General features: G+C 41.6%; 1 protein-coding gene across 2 annotated transcripts in view; it reads right to left on the reverse strand.

The window, feature by feature from the left end:
• tpte (transmembrane phosphatase with tensin homology) overlaps positions 1-22,110 on the reverse strand; it is an 82,937-nt gene that overhangs the window by 46,131 nt on the left and 14,696 nt on the right. For both annotated transcript variants that reach the window (XM_063054383.1, XM_063054381.1), the window contains exons 4-8: positions 18,495-18,572; positions 6,542-6,589; positions 3,887-4,048; positions 3,200-3,319; positions 225-324 (exon numbers count right to left, since the gene is read on the reverse strand). In XM_063054383.1, the coding sequence (XP_062910453.1) occupies positions 225-324; positions 3,200-3,319; positions 3,887-4,048; positions 6,542-6,589; positions 18,495-18,572 (508 nt within the window). The remainder of the gene's footprint in view (positions 1-224; positions 325-3,199; positions 3,320-3,886; positions 4,049-6,541; positions 6,590-18,494; positions 18,573-22,110) is intronic.

Below are 22,110 nucleotides of genomic sequence, written 5' to 3' on the forward strand. Positions count from 1 at the left end.
TTGGCCGATACAATTTAAATTAATTGGATCCCTACCTAGAGGTGGATTAACTTCACAGGACGATTTGCAAACCATAATATGCTTAAATTAAAGAACCGTTAATCAAAGGCAAATAAATAGTTGACCAAGAAATTCAATCTTAGAAAACCAGGTACAACTGCACCACAAAGGGACCCAGCTTTTGCCGCAGTATCTGAAAAAGTCTTTTCTATGGCAAAACTCACCATTCGTCTTGTGGCCTTTTCAAGATGCTTTTTCTGTGAGGCAAGCCGAAAAATTCTAACCAAGATGACAACTCGAAGAACACGAAAGACAGTCACCACCCTGAGGAACAAAGTTTATTACTGGAATTGTCCATGTTTAAAATGGAAAATGTATTCTCTATATTTAAAAAGACACATGATAGATAATTCTGATGTACTTAGTTAACCAAATATTTTTATAGCAAGACCGCCTAAACATGACTTTTTTGCCAGATCAACATTTCCCATTTAATACATTTAAATGCCCTAGTTTTGTGACTGAATACCTGTGGTCAAGTTGTCATAGCCAAATTCTCAGCTGTCGCTGAACAGCAATGACGTTAAGAGAACAAAAAGGAGTCTAAATGGGGTTGAAGAAGAGGAGCAGAACTTACCCTGAACAACTTAGGACACGAAAAAGCCAAACAAAAAAAGCAATGACAATGGATGGGTGTAATGATATTGCAATACTTTACAGCACCAGCTGCAAGATCAGGTTCAATTGCCATTGCTGTCGGTGAGGAGTTTGTACGTCCTTCCTGTCACTGCGTGAGTTTCCTCTGGGCACTCCAGTTTCCTCCCACCTTCCGAGATATACAGGTTAGGGTTAGTGAGTTGTGGGCATGTTATGTTGACGCTGCAAGTGTGGAGACTCTTGTGGTTTGTCTAGCACAAACTCAACAAGCAATTGAGAAGAAACTTCTAACCAGACAGGAACTCTGTGGTACAGCCAGTTGTTGAAGTGATTGAAGGAAGTAGGTGATGCAGCAGACAGGCGTCTCAGGCCTGACCCTGACCCTCTGATGGAGGTTAAGGAGAACGAGTATGATGCATTGTTTGGGATTAACAGTAAGTGGTGCTGTGGGCAATGCAGTTGCACCAATACCGTCAATCCTGGCCTGTGGTGCAATGCGTGGAGTTGGCACATTCCCCCCTTCCACAATGAGGGCTTTACCTAGGTGATCCAGTTCCCTCACACACCTCAAAGACACGCTGGCTGGCATGTTAACTGGCCTAGAGCAAGGGGATGGTAATCAGTAAAGTTGTGGAGCACATGGGAGAATACATTACAGAAAGTTAAGCAGAGAAAACCGGATTGATGGGACTGCTTCAAGAGCCGGTTTGGACTAAGTGGCCAGTTCCTTCCATGTTGTAGAGAATATGGAAGTAGAGGAAAGTCTAAAAAAAAAGAGCAGATGAATGCCGAGCATAACTTGTTGGGCTAATTGGCCTTCTGTGCTGCAAAATCTTCAAACATTAAAAATGACTAGTTCCATTACTTATTAGTCATGAAGACGCAAGTAAAAAAAGATTTTTTAAGTTAAAGCTTTTCCTTTCCCTCCCCCACCCCCTCCCCACCCCCTCACTTCAACCATACATGCTCTTAAGTAGGATTGGGACATGACATCGGTGGTCATAAAAAAAAAGCAGAATAAGGAGTTATGGGATTATCAAAAAGCTGCTTTATCTACAGTGCCAAGTTGTAAGACCATAAGACATTGGCCTGGGTAGCCTCCAACCTGATGGCATGAACATCGACTTCTCTAACTTCCGCAAAGGCCCCACCTCTCCCTCGTACCCCATCTGTTACTCATTTTTATGCACACATTCTTTCTCTCACTCTCCTTTTTCTCCCTCTGTCCCTCTGAATATACCTCTTGCCCATCCTCTGGGTCACCCTCCCCCCCCCGTCTTTCTTCCCGGACCTCCTGTCCCATGATCCTCTCGTATCCCCTTTTGCCTATCACCTGTCCAGCTCTCGGCTCTACCCCTCCCCCTCCTGTCTTCTCCTATCATTTTGGATCTCCCCCTCCCCCTCCAGCTTTCAAATCCCTTACTCACTCTTCCTTCAGTTAGTCCTGACGAAGGGTCTCGGCCTGAAACGTCGACTGCACCTCTTCCTACAGATGCTGCTTGGCCTGCTGCGTTCACCAGCAACTTTGATGTATGTTGCTTGAATTTCCAGCATCTGCAGAATTCCTGTTGTTGGCCCAATTCTGCTGTTTTCAGCCCAGAGTCTGCCCTGCCCTTCTATCATGGCTGATTTATTATCTCTCTCAAACCCATTCTCCTTCATTCTCCCCATAACTTTTGACACCCTTAATCATCAAGAATCTATCTACCACCACTTTAAATATATTCTAACTTGGTCTCCACAGCCATCTGGCAATGAATTCCACAGATTCGCCGTGCGCTTGCTATAGAAACTCCTCATCTTGTTTTAGGGAGACAGAAGGTATTGAGGCTGTACCTACTGGTCCTGGACTAGAGGAAACATCCACTCTTTCTAGGCCTTTCAATATTCAATAGGTTTCAATGAGATCCCCCCTCATTCTTCTAAACTCCAGCAAGTATAGGCCCAGAGCCATCAAACGTGCCTCAAACATTAACCTTTTCATTCCTGGATCATTCACGTAAACCTCCTCTGGACCTGCTCCAATGCCAGTACCGTATACTACAGGTCAGCAGACTAACTTCAGAAACAGGAGGCAGAGTTCAACTTCTGCTTTAAACAAGACTAGGAAAATCTAGACCCACAGTCCAGTGCATGATGGTGCCAGTGTGTTGCATTAAAATGACGTCTTGAATAAGCTGCTAGATTCTTCAAGTGACCATGTGGTACCAAACTGAACTACTGCAGAGGAGTCACCTTCTCAAAAGACAAAAATACACCCTCTGCTCATTAACCTCATGGTGCTCATTAAGGGCTTTACTTTACAACCAAGACCATTTCTGAGCTCTTCATAGGCTGTGAAGAACATTTAGATGTCAAGGTACAAACAAAATTTCCTTTCTGGTTCTCATTTAGATCAACACTTGGTGCTGAAGCCCAGAGTGTAAAGAAAAACATCTGGTTTAAAGAAAACCACTTAGTGCATAAAATTTTCAAAATTATTGGATTCCTTATATCTAGCTCAAGACCTAGCATCTTCTGATTTTAATAAATGTTACTATACCTGGGAATGAGAGTTGCTCCACTCAAATCAGAAAAGGCATACACCATTGTAATAACCTGAGTCACCACCACAATAACAGCATCCAAGATATTAAGCTTGGAATGAAAATACACACGGAACCTGAAAAATACAGATCAAATATGCAAATCATAATGGAAGCTCCAGATTTCTAAAATACATCTTACATAACACTTTGTGAAACTTAAAGGGTGCACGGTAGCATAGTGGTTAGTACAACGCTTCACAGTACAGACTACTCTGGATCAATTCCCACCGCTGCCTGCAAGTTTATATGTTCTTCCCCTGACCTCGTGCATTCCCTCCCACAGTCCAAAGACATATGAGTCGGTAGGTTAATTGGTCATTGTAAATTGTCCTGTGATTAGGCTGGGACTAAATTGGGGGATTTCTGGCCAGCATGGCTCGAAGGGCCGGGGGACTACACTATAAATAAATTTATATTAATGAATGTCTATAAAACTATCCCAAATGTGACAGGAAAAGCTTGGATACTTCCCCCCAACATTACTTAGAGTTCCGAAACAAAATGACAATATAGACCGAGGGAATGCAGTGGTTTATAGGAATTTGTTCCTTGATATTAGGTTTAGCCCAAAATCATTCGGTGAAGACTACTTCCATTATCAATTCAAGTTTTAAAAATTAAAGATTTTTATACTTCCTTACCCTTCCACGAAGATTCGCAGGAGAACATCAATAACGAAGAAGAACGATATAGCCAACGACACACCTACAATTCCGTGTCTAAAAGGCTTACTTTTATTTGCAGTTGACAAATCCACAATAACAAGAACAACATCAACAATTATAAGTACGATACCAAAAATCCTGCAAGAAACAAAAAGGCAAAAATGAACTGATCGCATTCCATTTTCCCCACCCCTCCCCAAGATGATTTGCAAAGCACATTAAATGCAGGGCACAATAAAATGTGCATAATGAAGCACAATAGGAACTTGGGCCAGACAGATAGATTTTATATATGATTGGATGTTATTTCTTTCAAATCTTCAACAGTTAAATCATTACGATGCCACACAGTGTGATAATGAATTATCCAGGGAACCAATTAAGTTGAAAGGCCAGGTGTGCGAAAGCAGTTATGTAGAATATTATGTGTTGTGCCAAGTGCCAAACTAGCAGGATTTCCAAATGATCACATCTTGATTTATTGGACCACACTTAAAATGCTGGAGCAATTCAGCAGGTCAGACAGCATCTAGAGAATTAAATCAACAGTTAACATTTTGGGTTGAGGAAAAGGTCCTTGGCCTGAAAAGTCAACTGCTTATTCATTTCTATAGATGCTGCCTGACCTGCTGATTTCCTCCGGCATTTTGTGTGTGATTCCTGGATTTCCAGCATCTGCAGAGTTTCTTGTTTTTGATTTACTGGACTTCTACGAGATTAACATTGGCGGCCCCAACCAGAGGAAAAGAGCCAACACCCAAAGGTGCAGTGACGCAGGATGCCTCTTTCCAGGTTTCAAGTTCTATCAGTGTACAAGTCTGAATTTGTAGTAACTGTGAAGTAGACTGGCGGACAGGATAGCATTATTGTCCAGAGCCATTTAACACACGGGAGGGCTTTACTGTGTTGTGAAGAGGTAGAACCAAGTGATGCGAAGATAGCAGGAGGTTTATTTTCAAAGTTATGCTGACTTCTGTGTCTCTGTGTCGTTTGCTATCCTCTTTCTATTAATAGATTGATCTCAACTTATTGCTGGCCACTGCTAATTTGATTCTCGTTGTAAGTTTTGAACCTGAAATTTCCATTGGTGGCTGAAGCATTTAGTGCTCAACTGCCTTGTAATTGCAGGGAAGCTACTAACTTCAGCTTCATCACTGATCCTATTTAAAGTAGCTTAGATGCCCAAAGTAAAGTGTGCTTTTCCATGCAGGCTGATGTGGCTTTCATTCTTTAGAGATATTCGCATTATCAAATTCACCCAAGAATCTGCTGACTCTAAAGTACACAATTAGGAAATGATGTTTTGCACAGTAACTGAATATAATCAAGAGTGTGACAAATTTGGACAGGTGTGTTGACAATGTGAAGAGAGATTAGACTAATTACATAGTTGTACAAATATCAGCCAGGTTGTAAAATACAACTTTACTGATACCACCAATGTTACTCATGAAACCATAGGCACTTCAGCTAGATTAGCCCCAGTCTCTCCACAACGTGGCTTTTGGAGTTACTCGTTTTTGTTAAAAATCTAGCGACAAATCTCAGAAGTATCTTTTCCCCTCACAGTACAGATTATCAGTTTGATCACAGATTTTAAAATCAGTGTTCCACCATTTTACCACTAGTCGGCAAACACAAAATTAGATGAACTAAACTTGAAATAAATACAACATTTTTCTTTCATTCCAACCTGTAGGAAGTCCCATTTGCCCCTCACTTCTGAATACATGCACAAATCCCTAATCTCCTTGGGACGACACTGTCTAAAACCATCATTGCTATCCATGTCTTCAACCTCAACATTCCACCCCCCAACATTGTACTTCCCCTTCTAAGCTTTCTCACAATGCAATCCCCGATTTTCACCACTTCGCCTCTGGTCAGGGTTTGAATGATTAGACCTCCTAACTGCTAGCCCTATTCTCAAACCTTTTATCACTCACTCATTTTAAAACAGAAGTCTTGAAAAAATAATTTCACCCATGCCATCAAGCCTCTACTCCTCCCATACCTGCATTCAAGTGTTTGCTGAAACTGCTGTGGACAGCCTTGGTAATAAAGAGAGAGTTAAACATCACCAGAGTCCAGAAAATAGGCACCTTGGCCCAACTCATCCATACAAGCCATTTGTCCACATTTGGCCTTGTTGAAAAAGTAACCAAAACATACTAAGCACTTCACTTGTAAAAATTGTCAGAAAATAAAGTGTAATATTTTGTCAGACTTATTGGTTTGTTACAAAATATTCTATGATGCCCTAGCTTAAATATCAATAGAAGATCAATATCAAAATGCAAAATAATTAGTTTACATCAAATTGAATGCTTCAAATTATTAGGTACTTTGATTCAGTGGAAATAAAAAACCTGCAAATGCTGGAAACCGAAAAGAACAGAAAATCCTAGCAAATCAGGCCACATATAGGCAGAAAAACAGAGTTCTCATTTCAGATCAAAAGTTGGACCTGTCCCAAGTACTTCCAGCATTTTCTGTTTTTTTATTCTGCTGATTCAAGTCAGTTTTACAAATCATGTACTAAAAACCTCATTTTTTAAAAAATGGTTAAATGTGCATGCAGATATTATTTATTTCAAGACAGTGCTTGAACATGACAGACAGTCTACTTACCTAAACCAGAAGGACATTACATAAGGTGCAATTATTTTCTTGATCTGACTGCAACAAAACAATACAAATATTGCATCACACGCTATTCTAGCAGAGAACGTGCATTACCACCTCCCAAGTACTTTGAGAATATTTGTAAAGCTGTACTCTCAAGTCACCCCAAATCACTTTGAAAGATTGGAGTGCAGCTGACACAGTCATTAGTTATTGACGACCTTAATGACCATCTTAGTTTGTAGTGAGCTAGATACAATAGAGTAGTTCCTTTGAAAATTGCAAATGGCGTTTAAGCTTGAAAGTGGGCCCAATTTGAAGACACACATTGACCGGATTGTCCAAGTTTAGCAAACTTTCCTCCCATGTAAGGAAGGAACTGGTACATTTTAACAACTTGGGATCATCATTTGGTAATGATCATTATTACCAAAACTTCATTATTCTTCCAAATTTAAACTCATCCAAATAAAATTCCATAACTTCTATAATAGGACCAGAATACTATTTGCTTCATTGTTGCTCCAGGCCTCATTTTAATGGTCTGGTATTTAACAGCTCTCCCACCATCAGTCTCATAGCATAACGAGAACTACCTAGGCTTACCTATAGCCCTCTATTTTTCTAAGCCCCGTGTATCCATCCAGGAATCTCTTAAAAGACCCTATCGTTTCCGCCTCTACCACCACTGCCGGCAGCCCATTCCATACACTCACCACTCTCTGCGTAAAAAACTTACCCCTGACATCTCCTCTGTATCTAACTTCCAAATAGAAAGAGAACTCCCACACTCCATTAAATAATGATCCCAAAACCTAGAACCAGTCTTAAACAGATATTAAATGGATACAAAACCTAACTGCTTGCATCATTAAATTACTTCTTGCTGCCCAAAGCTACATCACACATTCACAAAGGATTTCTAATCATTTATTTTGCAAGGGAAATTGTAGTCATTAATCCATTTCCCATGTTTGAAAGTTGTTAGAAATGATCTTAGTTGCAAAATTTGGAGGCAAGATCTTGATACCTTTGAGAAACAACGACTGCACAAGACAACACTTATAATCATACACCATGCCACATTCAAGGCTGAATCACAAAGTAATTCTGGAGCACCAAGGGGTCAATTTTATTTTGACTTGGGCAACTACTAGAGTGGCAGAACTTGATGCAAAAACCGAGTAATGCAGCTTCAAGAAATATGAAAATAGTCAGAGACGCTCAGCAGGTCAAGTAACTTTGATGGGTGGAGCAAGCATCAATTACAGTTCAGATGTTATCAACCCCATGACAGACGTTAAAATTGTTACTCTCTGCAAAGAAGTTATCTGATCAAGTCAGTATTTCCAGCACTCTGCTTTCCAGCTCAAAATTAATACTTGCTGCTTAAGCAAGGTGATCAAAGTGTTAAAATGCAAATTTAAAAATCCTTTATGAAATAACTGCCATATATGCAGACATTTTCAAAAGAGTTAAAAAGATTTGTTTGGAACAGGGAGTGGTTAAGTGAAGAGGAAGGATACAGCTTTAAACAGTAACGCACATCAAGATCTAATCATTGCGATACTGACCGTTCTGTGGTTTTCCTGTTGTCTAGATTAACTGTGATTGATATAATTAATGTGCATTTTTTTCTATAACTGAAGTGGGCCAGTAGTTGAGTGCTTAAACACAAAATTAGGTTTATGGGTTGAGCAGTAAATATTGTTATTATAAACTTTCACTACGATGTTGGGGAAAGTCAAATCGATGGAAAATTGCCCTGTGACAAAGTGGCATCTGACAAAATAAATGCACTTTATACAAAACCAACATTTTCCCTCCATGGGTATTTGTGCAGTGAACAAATGATTCTTGATTCAATCAGTACACGGAATGAGCAGATTTACAAGGACCAGATCTGCCCTAATAAGGCAATGTAATATCTTACTTGGAAGATCGGTCCACAAGAGATTGAGGTGGTTTAACACTGTTTAAAATACAGTCCAATTCTGTTTACACAATAAGCAAACTTCACTTCAATACAGTTCTGTGTCAGCTGAAGAGCACCGACAGCTTTACTGTTTTTTTTTACTTCCATGTTTTGTTAATGAAACCTGTTCATAATGTTCACTGATACGATTCCTAAAAGAAAGACTATTTGTTGAAGTGAGAGTTTGAGATAGAACAGGGCAAAAATCACAGAGGATTTCAGCCACTTAAGAGTCTTGGTCATACACATCTACTGTTAAGTCCTCTCATGCCTGGCAGAGTTCCTCCATTTTGTGCAGGTTACTTAAATGGATAATTGTTGACCTAATACAAGCAAAATAATACATTCTATTAAACAGCATTCACTACCGCTAAACTAGTTTAAACATTTATTCTCATTAAAATCCCAAAATTTCAACTGGGGTATGCATGAATTTTGAGTAATAATATTTTAACTAAGATTTAAAATTCTTAACTGTCAAAGTATCTACCTCTCAATCATTAAAGATGCACAAAGCATGGCAACACATTATCGAAATGGTTATTTGTAAAGAAATACATGACCTCTTCATACCAGTAAATACATTCACCACAAAGAAATGAGTTGTTAAAGCAGAAGAATACTTAAAATGTCCTAAAATAAAGCAAAATAAGCACAAATATTCAGTTTACCTTTGGTAATCCTACTCCCAGAGTGACCGCTGCTGTTGCCAAGACTTGAGCTTACTGCCCAGTCTGACAGAATTCAAGAGTCACTGTGGGGAGTGAAGAATCAGTTCTGCTGGCATTACTGGAGTCAATTATAGGCCAAATTAAGGCAAAATCATTATCCAAAGGATGCTGGTGAATCACCTGTGTATTTATGGTGGAGAGCATCAGTTCATTTAGGGATTTCCAATTACTAGCAAGTGGGATTAGTGCCGTGTTCTCTGGGTTTTTTATTTAAAATGGGAAATTGTTGATGCTGGAAATCCAAAATGAAAACAAAGTGCTGGAAATAACTGGTTATATGAAAAGATCAATTAATATCTTCACAGTTACCACAGTTGCCCATTTTGTTTGTACCAGATATTACCCGGGATGTCATCTGATTTTGCTTCACTAAATGGGTGTGGCAATTTATTCTGAAATCAAGTCTGTATCAGAGCATGAAAATATCACAGCATCACAGTATGCATGTTTTGAGTGCAATATTTAGTAACAGTGAAACAAAACCTGTAATTATAGACAGCAGCTGCTTACCAAGTCTGCTTCTGCCATAATGTTTACTTTAACCATACAGAAGCTGGTTAGCTCAGGTAAAAAAAACACAACGCATGGCAGCTCATCTGGAGCACGAAGCCAGTCATGAAGAAAAGGGAAAACAAGAAACAGGATGAGTGGTGGGCGGTGGAGGCATGCCTGGGGAAGAATGGGATCAACAAATCTACTGATTGCTACCATGTCATAGGGCTGTGTTCCATGTCACAAACACAACATTGTGCACCATGACAGCATCGTAACCTTGAACTGCAGAATCTTGTCCAGAGACAAGAGAGACTTTGTAACTTTTAGTACAAAGGATAGCATTTGAAAATAAATCAGGGGGACTCTGTGAATATAGAATTATTTACCCCAGCTGGAACCCTATGGCTTCAGACTTTTCATTTACTCATTCTTTCAACAGTGAACTGAAGTTATAGATCATGGACTGCTGACCTGTTTCAAGGGCCAAGCCAGAAGTGGACTCAGTGGCCTTTGAATTCATCATGGCATGTGCAAGTGATGTTGGGAATATGCCCCATTAGTACCAGAGTGAGCTGTGGCCACCAACACCAATCCCACGTCCGTGCGGAGGTTGTACACCCTCCCCAAGACCAGGAGATCTACTACCAGGTTTCTCCCACATCCTACGAGGGGTGAGTGATAAGTTCGTGGCCTAAGGTAGACCGAGTCAATTTTAGAAAACCTAGCACATTTATTTTTCAACACAGTCCCCTCCTATATTTACACACCCCCCAGATCTTGGACATCCAGAAAGTGTCCACAGCGGGGGTAATTGATAAGTTCATGGCCCAAGGTAGAAGGAGATGAGTTATACAGGTCTCATTACATGCACATGCAGTTCAACTCTTTGACTGATTATGCAGAAAGTTTGAAGTTAATAACTCATTGGGGTGATTAAGTTCATGGCCTACGGTAGAAGGAGGTGAGTTATTAACTTCAAACTTTCTGTATAATCAGTCAAAGAGTTGAACTGCATGTGCATGTAATGAGAGCTGTATAACTCATTTCCTTCTCCCTTAGGCCACGAACTTATCAATCAACCCTGCTGTGGACACTTTCTGGAGGTCCCAGATCCGTATGCTCCACGACCGCTGGACTAAGTGTGTAAATGTAGGAGGGGACTATGTTGAAAAATAAATGTGCTAGGTTTTCTAAGATTGACTCCTCCTACCTTAGGCCATGAACTTATATCAATCACCCCCCGTAGAACGTCAGATACATTGGCTGCTGCCCTAAATGTTGGCCACAATATACAAACCTACCACTTTGTGGATTAATTAGCCACTAAATTACTCCACCCTGCTCCCACCCCACACACCCTCAGCACAACAGACAGCTGAATCTGAAGGAAACAACAGGAATTCTGCAGATGCTGGAAATTCAAGCAACACACATCAAAGTTGCTGGTGAACGCAGCAGGCCAGGCAGCATCTATAGGAAGAGGTGCAGTCGACGTTTCAGACCGAGACCCTTCGTCCTGACGAAGGGTCTCGGCCTGAAACGTCGACTGCGCCTCTTCCTATAGATGCTGCCTGGCCTGCTGCGTTCACCAGCAACTTTGATGAATCTGAAGGAAGTTACTGGGCTTGTGAAAAAGGGTACATTACCAGCAAATAAAGTGGAGGAATGGGATTGATCAGAGATCAATGCCTCTTTGGTGTTGCTCAAAAATATATCAATAACAATCCTTCCTGCTGACATTAGTTTTTCTTTTTCAGTTCACTCTCGTGGCCCACAATAAGGTTAATCTATTCAATCAAAATATACAATAGCTGTCAAATACCAGGTTATGGACTTCAAGAGGTTGTGAAGGCGGTAAGATAGAGTTCAAGGAGGGAAGCAGTTCAATAGAAATTTACTGTTTCTTTATTAAAGTTACCATTACGAGCCAATGTTCAGCAGTTGTGATAAATGTAGACAAAAAGAAATCAAGGATAGTGGAACAATCTGAGAGTCCATTGCCTAGTGTTATGCTTCCATATGAACAAAGGTCGGGTGCTTCCAGGATGCTGCATTGGCAAGTTTGTAGCGCTCGAAGCTCATGGCAGGAAGAGAGTTTCTCTTCCTTCTACCGTCTGTGTGAGATGATGGGACTTACGAGAGACTTTGAGACTTTTTTTTTACCGTGCCCATGGTCTGCTCTTCATCAAATTACGGTATTGCTTTGCACTGTTGTAACTATATGTTATAATTATGTAGTTTTTGTCAGTCTTTTTAGTCTGGGTTTGTCTTGTGTTTCTGTGATATCTTTCTAGAGGAATATTGTATCACTTCTTAAAGCATGCATTACTAAATGACAATAAAAGAGGACTGCGTGGCCTCATGAGCTAATCTAAATATGCCAAACCTGACCTGCCATTCAGTAAGATCTGATTAAAACCTTAGCTCCACATTCTCATCATCACCCAGTAACTATTCACCCATGTTTATCAAGAAGCTGTCAAAGTTGGAATTAAAAGTCAAAGTGTCAGAGCAGTACAGAAGCAGGCCCTACAGGTCATGCCATTCTGTTATTCTGCCTCATTCCATCAACTCACACCTAGATCATAGTCCTCCACACTCCTCTGATCCATGTATTTATCTAAACTTCTCTTAAAGATGTTGAAATACAATCCACATTCAGCACTTACATTGGCAGCTGGTGCCACACTCACACCGCCTCTGAAGGGAATAGTTCCTCCTCAGGTTCCCCTCAAGTATTTCACCCTTAACCTATGACCTCTTCTAACCTTAGCCAACCTCAGGGGAAAAACTTGCATTCATCCTATCAAATCTCCCCTCATTCTCCTATGCTCCAAGGACTAAACTAATCTATTCAACCTTTCCCTATAATTCAGGTCCTCAAATCGAAGTAACATCCTTCCTCTGTATTCTTTCAATCTCATTGATATCCTTCCTGTAGCAGGTGACCAGAACTGCACTCAATACTCCAAATTAGGCCTCAAAGTCTTATACAAATCTAACATATCATCCCAACTCTTAAAATCAATACTGATTTATGAAAGCCGATGTGCCAAAACTTCTCTCTACAACCATATCTACCTGTGACCCCACCTTATGGGTCCATATTCCCCGACCCTCTGTTCTACTGCACTTTTGCTTTACTGCTCACTGTCCAAGTCCTACCCTGGTTTGTCCTCCTGAAGTACAACACCTCACCTGTCCGCAAATTCTACCTGCCATTTTTCAGCCCATTTTTCCAACTTGTCCAAATTACCTTGCAAGCTTTGATGGGATTCCTCGCTGTCCACTGCACTCCCAATTTTGGACATCTGCAAATTTGCTGAAACGGTTCACCACATTATCATCCATGCTGTTGATATAGAGGACAATAATGGACCCTGTGGCCCATCACTAGTTACAGGCCTCCATTCAGAGAGGCAACCATCTACTACCACTCTTTGGCCATTATATCCTAAAGGCAAAGCAACTGAACCTTCTGGACCAGTCTCACATGCAGGACTGTGACAAGAGCCTTGCTAAAGTCCATGTAGACAATCCCTACTGCCTTTCCTTCAACTTTACTGGTAACCTGTTGGAAAAAACTCTACAAATTTAATTAGACATGATCTACCACACACAAAGCTATTTTGACCATCCCTAAAAGGCCCTGCCTATCCAAATAATTATATATCCTGACCGTTAGAATACCTTCCAATAACTTACCACCTACTGACTTTAGGCTCACTGGCCTATAATTCCCTGTCTTATTCTTAGAGCCTTTCTTGAACAACAGAACATTAGATATGCTCTGGCACCTCATCTGTGATCAAGTTCATTTTAAATATCTCTGCCACCACCCCTACATTTTCTGCAGTAGTCCAAGGGAACACCTTCTCAAACCCTGGGGACATCCACCCTGATCTGCCTCCAGACAACGAACACCTCCTCTTCTACAATCCAGAAAGGCTCCATGATCTGACAGCTGTTTTATCTCAACATTATAGGCTGTGTCTGTCTCCTGAGTAAATACAGATAAAAAAAAGAACACTTTCAGCTCCATGCAAAGATCACCATGCTGATGTTCAAGTGGACCAATTTTGCCCCTTGCTATCCTTTTGCTCTTAATATATCTGGAGAAACCCTTGAGATTTTCCTTTGCCTCGTCTTCCAGATCAACCTATGCCTTCGTTTTGCCCTCCTGATTTTCTCAAGTGTTCTGTTGCATTTCCTTATACTCCTCAAGTACCTAATTTTTTCCTACCTGCCTATACTTGCTAGGCATCTCTTTTGGCCTTTCTCCAAATTGCATTTCACTCCAAGGATCCAAGGTCTTATCTTTTTTTCCATAATTCACTTGAAATATTCATGATCCTGCTCCTAATTCTATAAAGCCAACCCATTATAAAATCTGCTTAAGGGTCATTATTTCCCAATACAAAGCCAAAACAGGGTAAATTTGCAGCTTCTAAAATCTTTACCCTCCCCATCAGGATCCCATCACAAAGCACATCTTTTCCTACAATCCCTCCCCCTTCACTTTCTGTAGGGAATCACTCTCTACACAACTTCCTCATCCACTCCTCCATCCCCACCGAGTTCTCTCGTGTCACTTAGGCCTGTAGTGAGTGTGTCAAGTGCAGCACCTGCTCACACACCTCCTCCCTCACCACCATTCAGGGCCCCCCCAGACAGTTCTTCCAGGTGAGGGAACATCTTACCTGCAAGACTGTCTGGGTCATCTGCTACATCCAATACTACTGGTGCTGCCTTTGACATCGGTGAGACCAGGCGCTGATTGGGTGTTAGCTTTTTTGAGCGCCATTACTGTCTGCCAAAATGGCTACCCATTCGGACATGCCTGTCAATGGCCTCTTCTATTGCCATGAGGCCAAAGTTTGGTTGAAGGAGCAACACCTCATATTCCATCAGGGCAGCCTAATAGCATGAACATCGAATACCCATATAACTTCTAGTAATACCTACTCCTTCTCTTTATCCCATTCCTCTGTTTACCATTGCCCCTTGCCCATAACCTCCTTTTGATTCCCCCACCCCTCTTCCATGGCCCACTGCTCCCTCTAATTAGACCCCCCTTCATCCCTCTACCAATTCGACCCATCCTTTCCCAATTTCTTACTTCACACCCTCCCCCGTCACCTGATCTCATCCATCACCTGCCAGCTTGTACTCTTACTCCTCCCCGCCCTCTGCCCCTTCCTTTCCCATCCTCAAGGGTCCGGGCCCGAAACATCAATGGTTCATTCCCCTCAAGGGCTGCTTGAATTAAACTCCTCCAACATTTTGTGTTGGCTGTTCTTTTATAACTTAGAATGCTGGACATGCAATTGTGTGGTTTTTAGTAACTCAGTCAAGATTCACTGTACAAACTCTTGTGTACTGTTACACCAGGGAGAAAAACCAATCCATCACTCAGTACGAAGTTGAGAAAGTATCACCAAATTGGGTATATTCCTGTACCAGTTTGGTGAGCCAAGGAATGGTTGAAATGGAAAAGCGCATTTTGGGTAACTGTACACTCCAAATTATATTGTTAGCTCAAGGAACACAAGTGACTAGCCACCAGTAGACAGCTTCTCCGAATAGTTTGTCACAAGTTGAACTATGATGCTTCTGCTTGCTAGCCATGAGGTTTATGATGGTCCTCCGGCAAACAGCAGTGTGCAGACCAGCATACTCCCAGTTTCCATGGATGTGACGTCAATGTAGAAGGCAGTCATGAACTATCAAATGCCTGCACATCAACTTCCCTTGGAAGCAGAGACCCAGGACAATTATCACTGGTGTGCAGCAGTGGAGTGGGTCCACACAGTTTTGTATCAAATCAATCAGCATGGTCGTTGTCTTCAAAGCTCATCTTCTGCTTGCTGCTGTCAGCAGTATTTCTGATAGGAAGGCAGTTTTTGTTAATTCAAATGGAGTCATTGGCCTGGACTGTAAGAAGGCAGTCAGGATGTTTTCAATTCTGTCATGATTTTAGTTCATTTATATCACCCAAGTGTGATCATGAATTTAAAATTAATATTTTACAGTACTGTGCAAGTCTCAGGCATATATATATATATATATATATATATATATATATATACACACACACACTGTAGATAGGGTGTCCAAGACAGTACTGTATTGTCATCATGGAGCAAGTTTATAAATTTGGTGGGAACAAAGGATGTTGGGAGTGGCAGGGGTGGAGCGCCACAGGAGGAGTGAGGTCCGGGTGGCAGAGAAGGAGTGCCAAGGGGTGGGGGGTGGCATAGGTGCATACACTCCCAGGCGTGAGACACCAGGCAAGGCTTGCAATCAAATGACAATTGCTTTATTGATTATTACGGAAGGTGCCTCCTGCTCCCTCCCTTCTCCCCAACCATGATTACGCTCTCCCTGCCTCCTTCGCACTCAGTCAACAAAAGAGACCCACATCAGAATCAGGTTACTCGCACGTCATGAAATTTGATTTCCCATGGCAGCAATACAGTGCAATATGTAAAATTACCACAGTACTGTGCAAAACTCTCAGGCTAGGGTGCCCAAGACTTTTGCACAGCAATGTATATCTGAGCTTTGCTTTGGAATGCCTCTGTCAGACAGCAGCGAGCAGGAGACAAGTTTTGAAGACAACCCAAAGCTGCAGAGGTGGACACGACGTGCAGCCACATGGTTTGCAGTGGGCTGGACGGGATACAATCCAAATTCAAATGGCAAAATGGAGCAACGATATCCTGGTCTGGGTCAGATACGCTGAAGGACTAAACAGATGCTACTGAAACAATGAAATACGTCCACCAGAACCATCTGTTGACGTGTGTCCAGAACTGTAGCAGCAATCCGTTCATTTTACATTTAGCATCAATCCCTCGCAAGGAGATGTGGTCTCTGCTGTCAAACAACCAAAATCAAATCTTTGTTCTGTGCACATCAACTGGAATTCAGAAATACTTTAAATAGGCGATGGGTTAAGAGTCCAAAGACTCATATATAAAAGTAAAGGTACTTGTACATTCAGAAGTGCTGATATTCGTGTCCTCGAAAGAATAAAATGATCCCCATGGCAACATTTCAGAGCAAGAGGAGTTGTCTCCAGTGATCTACTCAATGTTTGATCTCCAGTGAACAGCATTAAACCAAAAACACAGTAAATGTAGCAGCCACATAATTATGCTGCAACAGTGAACACACCCCCAAAATATTAAATAGTTGTTAAAGTATTTGTGTTCCAAGGTTGTAAAAGACAAAATGAATATTTCCTTTTGTAAAATCATAATTAATTGTCCATTTGTGGTTTAGTTTGGATGAGAGAAACCAAAGTTGACGCCAAATAATTGTCTTATGATGGTAAATTGCAGCAAAAACAACCTGTAACTTTAAATAACTAAACCAGACAATCTGATGATTTTGGCGAAGCTCTTTAATAGGTCAATTGACTCTGATTTTCAGCTGTTTCCAATACTAAAACTTTCTAGGCTTTACAAGATATTGGTCAGACTACATTTGTGAGCAGCGTTGGCTCCCATAATCAAAAGAAAAATGTGCTGTTGTTGGATAGAGACCAGAAAAATGTTTATGGGAATGATCCTGGGAATGAAAGCGTTAATATATGAGGAGTGTGGTGGCTCTGGGCCTATACTCATTGGAGTTTTGAAAAATGGGGGGAGGGAGGAAGAAATCTCACAGATATTGAATGGTCTGGATAGAGTGGACACAGAGGATTTTTCCATTTGTGGGAGAGTCTAAGACCAGAGACGACAACCTCAGAATAAGAGAACATACAAACCTTTAGAACAAAGATGAGGAAAAATTTCCTGAGCAAGAGGTTGGAGATCAATGGTATTCATTACTTTGGAGACCAAGTCACTTTGTGTATTTAAAGCAGAGGTTGATAGGTTCTTGATTAGTCAGGAAATGGAGGGTTACAAGGAGAAGACAGGAGAATTGGGATGAGAGGGATAATAAATCAAATGACAGAGCAGATTCAATGTGTTATAGTCGAACAGCAAGATGGTTGGAACTGTGCTTTAAAATTTACTATACTGCTATGTCATGCTACCAAATCATCGTCGTCGTCTGAACCCTTAGTGCATAGGTGGCACATGGAGCCTCCACAAGGGTCTTCTATTTCTGTGGCCCATCAGGCCGGTGCTTATGCTGGTTTCTGTGGCGTGTAGCGACTGAGAGTACGAGACTCCACCCCGGATAGGATGCCAGTCTATCGCGAGGTTAACCCCCAGCATTTGCCGGTACCCATTTTCAGCTGGGTGGACTGGAGCAGTGTGTGGTTAAGTGCCTTGCTCAAGGACACAACATGCTGCCTTGGCCGAGACTCAAACGCACAACCTTCAGATCGTGAGCCCAACACCCTAACCACTTGGCCACGCGCCACACAGATCATAGTCCACCACAATTTAGACAGGAAACTATAAAGATATCAAAATCTTTTCCAAATCAATGCCTCAACATGCACTTTTAATTTATCAATAATGCACTCAACCGCAAATACTAAACTAAATTCATTACGTGCTCTTCTTACCAACATTCTCAGTCATCTATTGCTTTCTTCTATTGATTTCTACCCATTACGTATAAAATTGGGAAAACTGTACTTGCTTTACAGCAAGAACTTGAGGACATCTGGACTTCCTTTACTAAACTAAAGTCTCATCATCGGAGCATTAAAAAGTTTACAATAATCAACGACTTTCTGAGGAAAAGAACTACCACAAGGACCACGTTTCATTGCAGATTAATAAGCCACACTTACTTGTACCAGGTGTCTGGTCCAACACATTCCATTTTCCCATCATCTATTTGCACTTTGGTTTCCATGTCATCACTGAAACTACAAAACAATAATTAGAAATTTTAAAAACATCATCGCTCCATTCTATACTGTAATTAATACTTTAAAATTAAAAGCTATAGCACTCAAAATATGATCAGGATAAAATTTGTGTTCAAGAAACTGAGAATTTCTTTGGACACTCTAGACTGAAGGTTTAAACTTTCAAACAGAAGTTTTTAAAAAACTGTGTTGCCTTTGATTACAATGGATTTTTACAGACAATATTGCTTGACCTGAATATCAAGATAGGCTTGCAAAACATTTAATACTTAAACATTTAGTAAACTACATTTAAAACAGGTAATACTGAACAACTGAGATAATCAATTTTTCATTACTAAAATCTAACAAGTCTATTCATTGTTGAATGCCAGAATTTTATAGTGGTAACTAACTGGAAACCATGATACCTGCAACATTAATACTTTCAGTACATTAAAGCCAATCCATACCAAATGAGGGGAAGAACAATACAACTGAGATCAATTTCTTTATCACATCACAACAAAGGACTTGAATTACAATCTCACCTTTTAAGTTTCTTGGTCGCAACAGAGTGCTCTAATCACTCAAGTCAAGTCATCAAATTAAGCAAGACCGGGTGTACGATAAACAGTAAGGGGTTGGACTTCGTTTGGGGAAAAACACTAATCAGGTGGCTTTTGTTGTGCATAAAAACTGGGCAGCTTGTCCAGTGCTGAACAGCAGCAGAGGGTAAAATAACTGCTCGTGTTTGGCCAAGTGTGGACAAGTGATAGATAGTCCCCTCAACAAGTAAAAACTTCCCAAAATCAATTCAAGCTTTCCATCAGGTGAGAAAGTGCAACTAGGACAAACTTTTGTTTGGCCAGTCCCATGACCAACAAAAGATTAAGATTAAATAGCTTCAAACATAATTCACAAAGATTTTGTGACGCAAACACGAGGAATTCTGCAGATGCTGGAAATTCAAGCACACACACATCAAAGTTGCTGGTGAACGCAGCAGGCCAGGCAGCAGTCCTGACGAAGGCTCTCGGCCTGAAACGTTGAATGTACCTCTTCCTAGAGATGCTGCCTGGCCTGCTGCGTTCACCAGCAACTTTGATGTGTGTTGCAAAGATTTTGTGATGCTGGTTTCATAACAAGTTCATCTACAGGCTTCTTTTTAGTCTCTATAGAATCATAGAGCATGGCAACAGGCCATTTGGCCCATTGGGCCCATGTGGGCAAGGTGCCTATGCTAACCCATCTGCCTGTTTTTGGCACATAACCTTCTAATTCTTTTCCTGTCCACGTTCAAGTGTATTTTAAACTGCTGTTGATGCACCTCCCTCATTTCATATACTGACCAATCTGTGTGAGAAGGTTGCCCCTCAGGTCCCTATAAAGTCTCTCTCCTCTCACCTTAAACCTACGCCCTCTAGTGCTCGATTCCCCAACTCCAGAAAAGAAAGATTATGTGCATTCATTTCATCTATGCCCCTTATAATTTTATATACTTCCGTAAGATCACCAGTCATTCTTCTACGCTCTAATCATAGTCGTAGCCTGCTCAACCTCTGAACCATGGGTTCCTAATCCTTTTGATGCCATGGACCAATAAGTAAGGGGTCAGTGAGCCACAAGTTGGACACCCCTGCTCTAAACTTACAATTCTAGCAACACCCTCTTCTGCTCCATTTCCCACTGAATGCCATCGTTCCTAGAGTAAGCTGATCAATATTCCAAATGCAGCCCCACCAACACCTTGTACAATGGCAACAAAACACCCCAACTTCTGTACTCAAGGGGACTGATGAAAGCCAGTGTGTCAAAAACCACTTTCACCAACAAGAGAAAGTCTGCAGATGCTGGAAATCCAAGCAACACACACAAAATGCTGGAGGAACTCAGCAGGCCAGGCAGCATCCATGGAAAAAAAGTACAGTCGACATTTGGGGCCGAAACCCTTCGGCCGGACTGGAGGTAAAAAAGGTGAGGAGTCGATTTGAAAGGTGGGGGGAGGGGAAAGAGAAACACCAGGCGATAGGTGAAACTTGGAGGGGGAGGGATGAAACAAAGAGCTAGGTAGCTGATTGGTGAAAGAGACAGAAGGCCATGGAAGAAAGAAGAGCCGGGGGGGGGGGGGGGGAGCACCAGAGGACAGGCAAGGAGATAACATGAGAAAGGGTTCAAGGGAATGGGAAATGGTGAAGGTGGGGGGGGGAGGGTGAGGAGATATTACTAGTAGTTTGTGAAATTGAACTTCATGCCATCAGGTTCGAGCCTACTCAAATGGAATATAAGGTGTTGTTCCTCCAATCTAAGTGTGGAAGTGTGGCCTTATCCCAACAGTGGAGGAGCCCATGGATGGACATATCAGAATGTGAATGGGAATTGGAATTGAAATGGGTGGCCAGTGGGAGATCCCACTTTTCTGGTGGACAGAGTGTAGCTGCTCAGCGAAGCAGTCTCCCAATCTACGTTGGGTCTCATCGATATACAAGAGGCCACACTGGAAGCACCGGACACAGTAAATCACCCCAACAGACTCACCGGTGAAGTGTCACCTCACCTGGGGCTTAGTGAGGGAGAAAGTGTAGGGGCAGATGAAGCACTTGTTCCGCTTGCAAGTTTAAGTGCCAGGAGGGAGATCAGTGGGAAGGGGCAAATGGACAAGTGAGTCACGTAGGGAGTGATCCCTGCGGAAAGCAGAAAGTGGGGGGAAGGAAAAGATATGCCTGGTGGTGGGATCCAGTTGGAGGAGGCACAGGTTTTGAAGAATTATGTGCTGGACACGGAGGCTGGTGGGGTAGTAGGTGAGGACAAGAGGAACCCTATCCCTGGTAGGGTGGCAGGAAGATGGGGTAAGTTCAGACATGCATGAAATAGAAGAGATGTGGTTGAGGGCAGCATAGATGGTGGAGGAAGGGAAGCCCCTTTCTTTGAAAAAGGAGGACATCTCCTTCGTTTTAGAATGAAAAGACTCAACCTGAGAGCAGATGCTGCAGAGACGGAGGAATTGAGAGACGGAGATGGTGCTTTTCAAGTAGCAGGGTGGGACTAGGTATAATCCAGGTAGCCTCCTTCACCGACCTGTGTGGCTCTGGGCATCATGTACTTGTACTCCAAGGTACCTTATTTCCGGGACATACCACAGGGCCCTACCATTCATTACAAAAGGTCTACCCTAATTTGTCTACCCATGTGCAACACTTAATTGAGTTCAACTTCATTTGCTATTTCTCAGCCCACTGACCCAAGATGATCCGCAATTCTCGACAGTGATTTTCACTGTCCACAATAGTCTACTTTAGTGTCAGCTACGAACTTATTAACCATGCCTTTCCTTCTTCACCCATCCCTATTAGAGTCAACTTCTCCTTTCTTGCCAAAATGAACAAAGATCAAAAGTTCGAAGTTAATCTATTATCCAATTAAATGTCACTGCATACAGTCCTGAGGTTGATTTTCACAGTAAATACAAGAAATGCAAAAAAAAATCAATGGAAGACTGCACCCAACAGAATGGAAGATAACCAATATGCAAAAAAAACTGCGCAAAAACAAAAAA

The sequence above is a fragment of the Mobula hypostoma genome, chromosome 7 (genome assembly GCF_963921235.1).
Source record: "Mobula hypostoma chromosome 7, sMobHyp1.1, whole genome shotgun sequence".
Classification (NCBI taxonomy): domain Eukaryota; kingdom Metazoa; phylum Chordata; class Chondrichthyes; order Myliobatiformes; family Myliobatidae; genus Mobula; species Mobula hypostoma.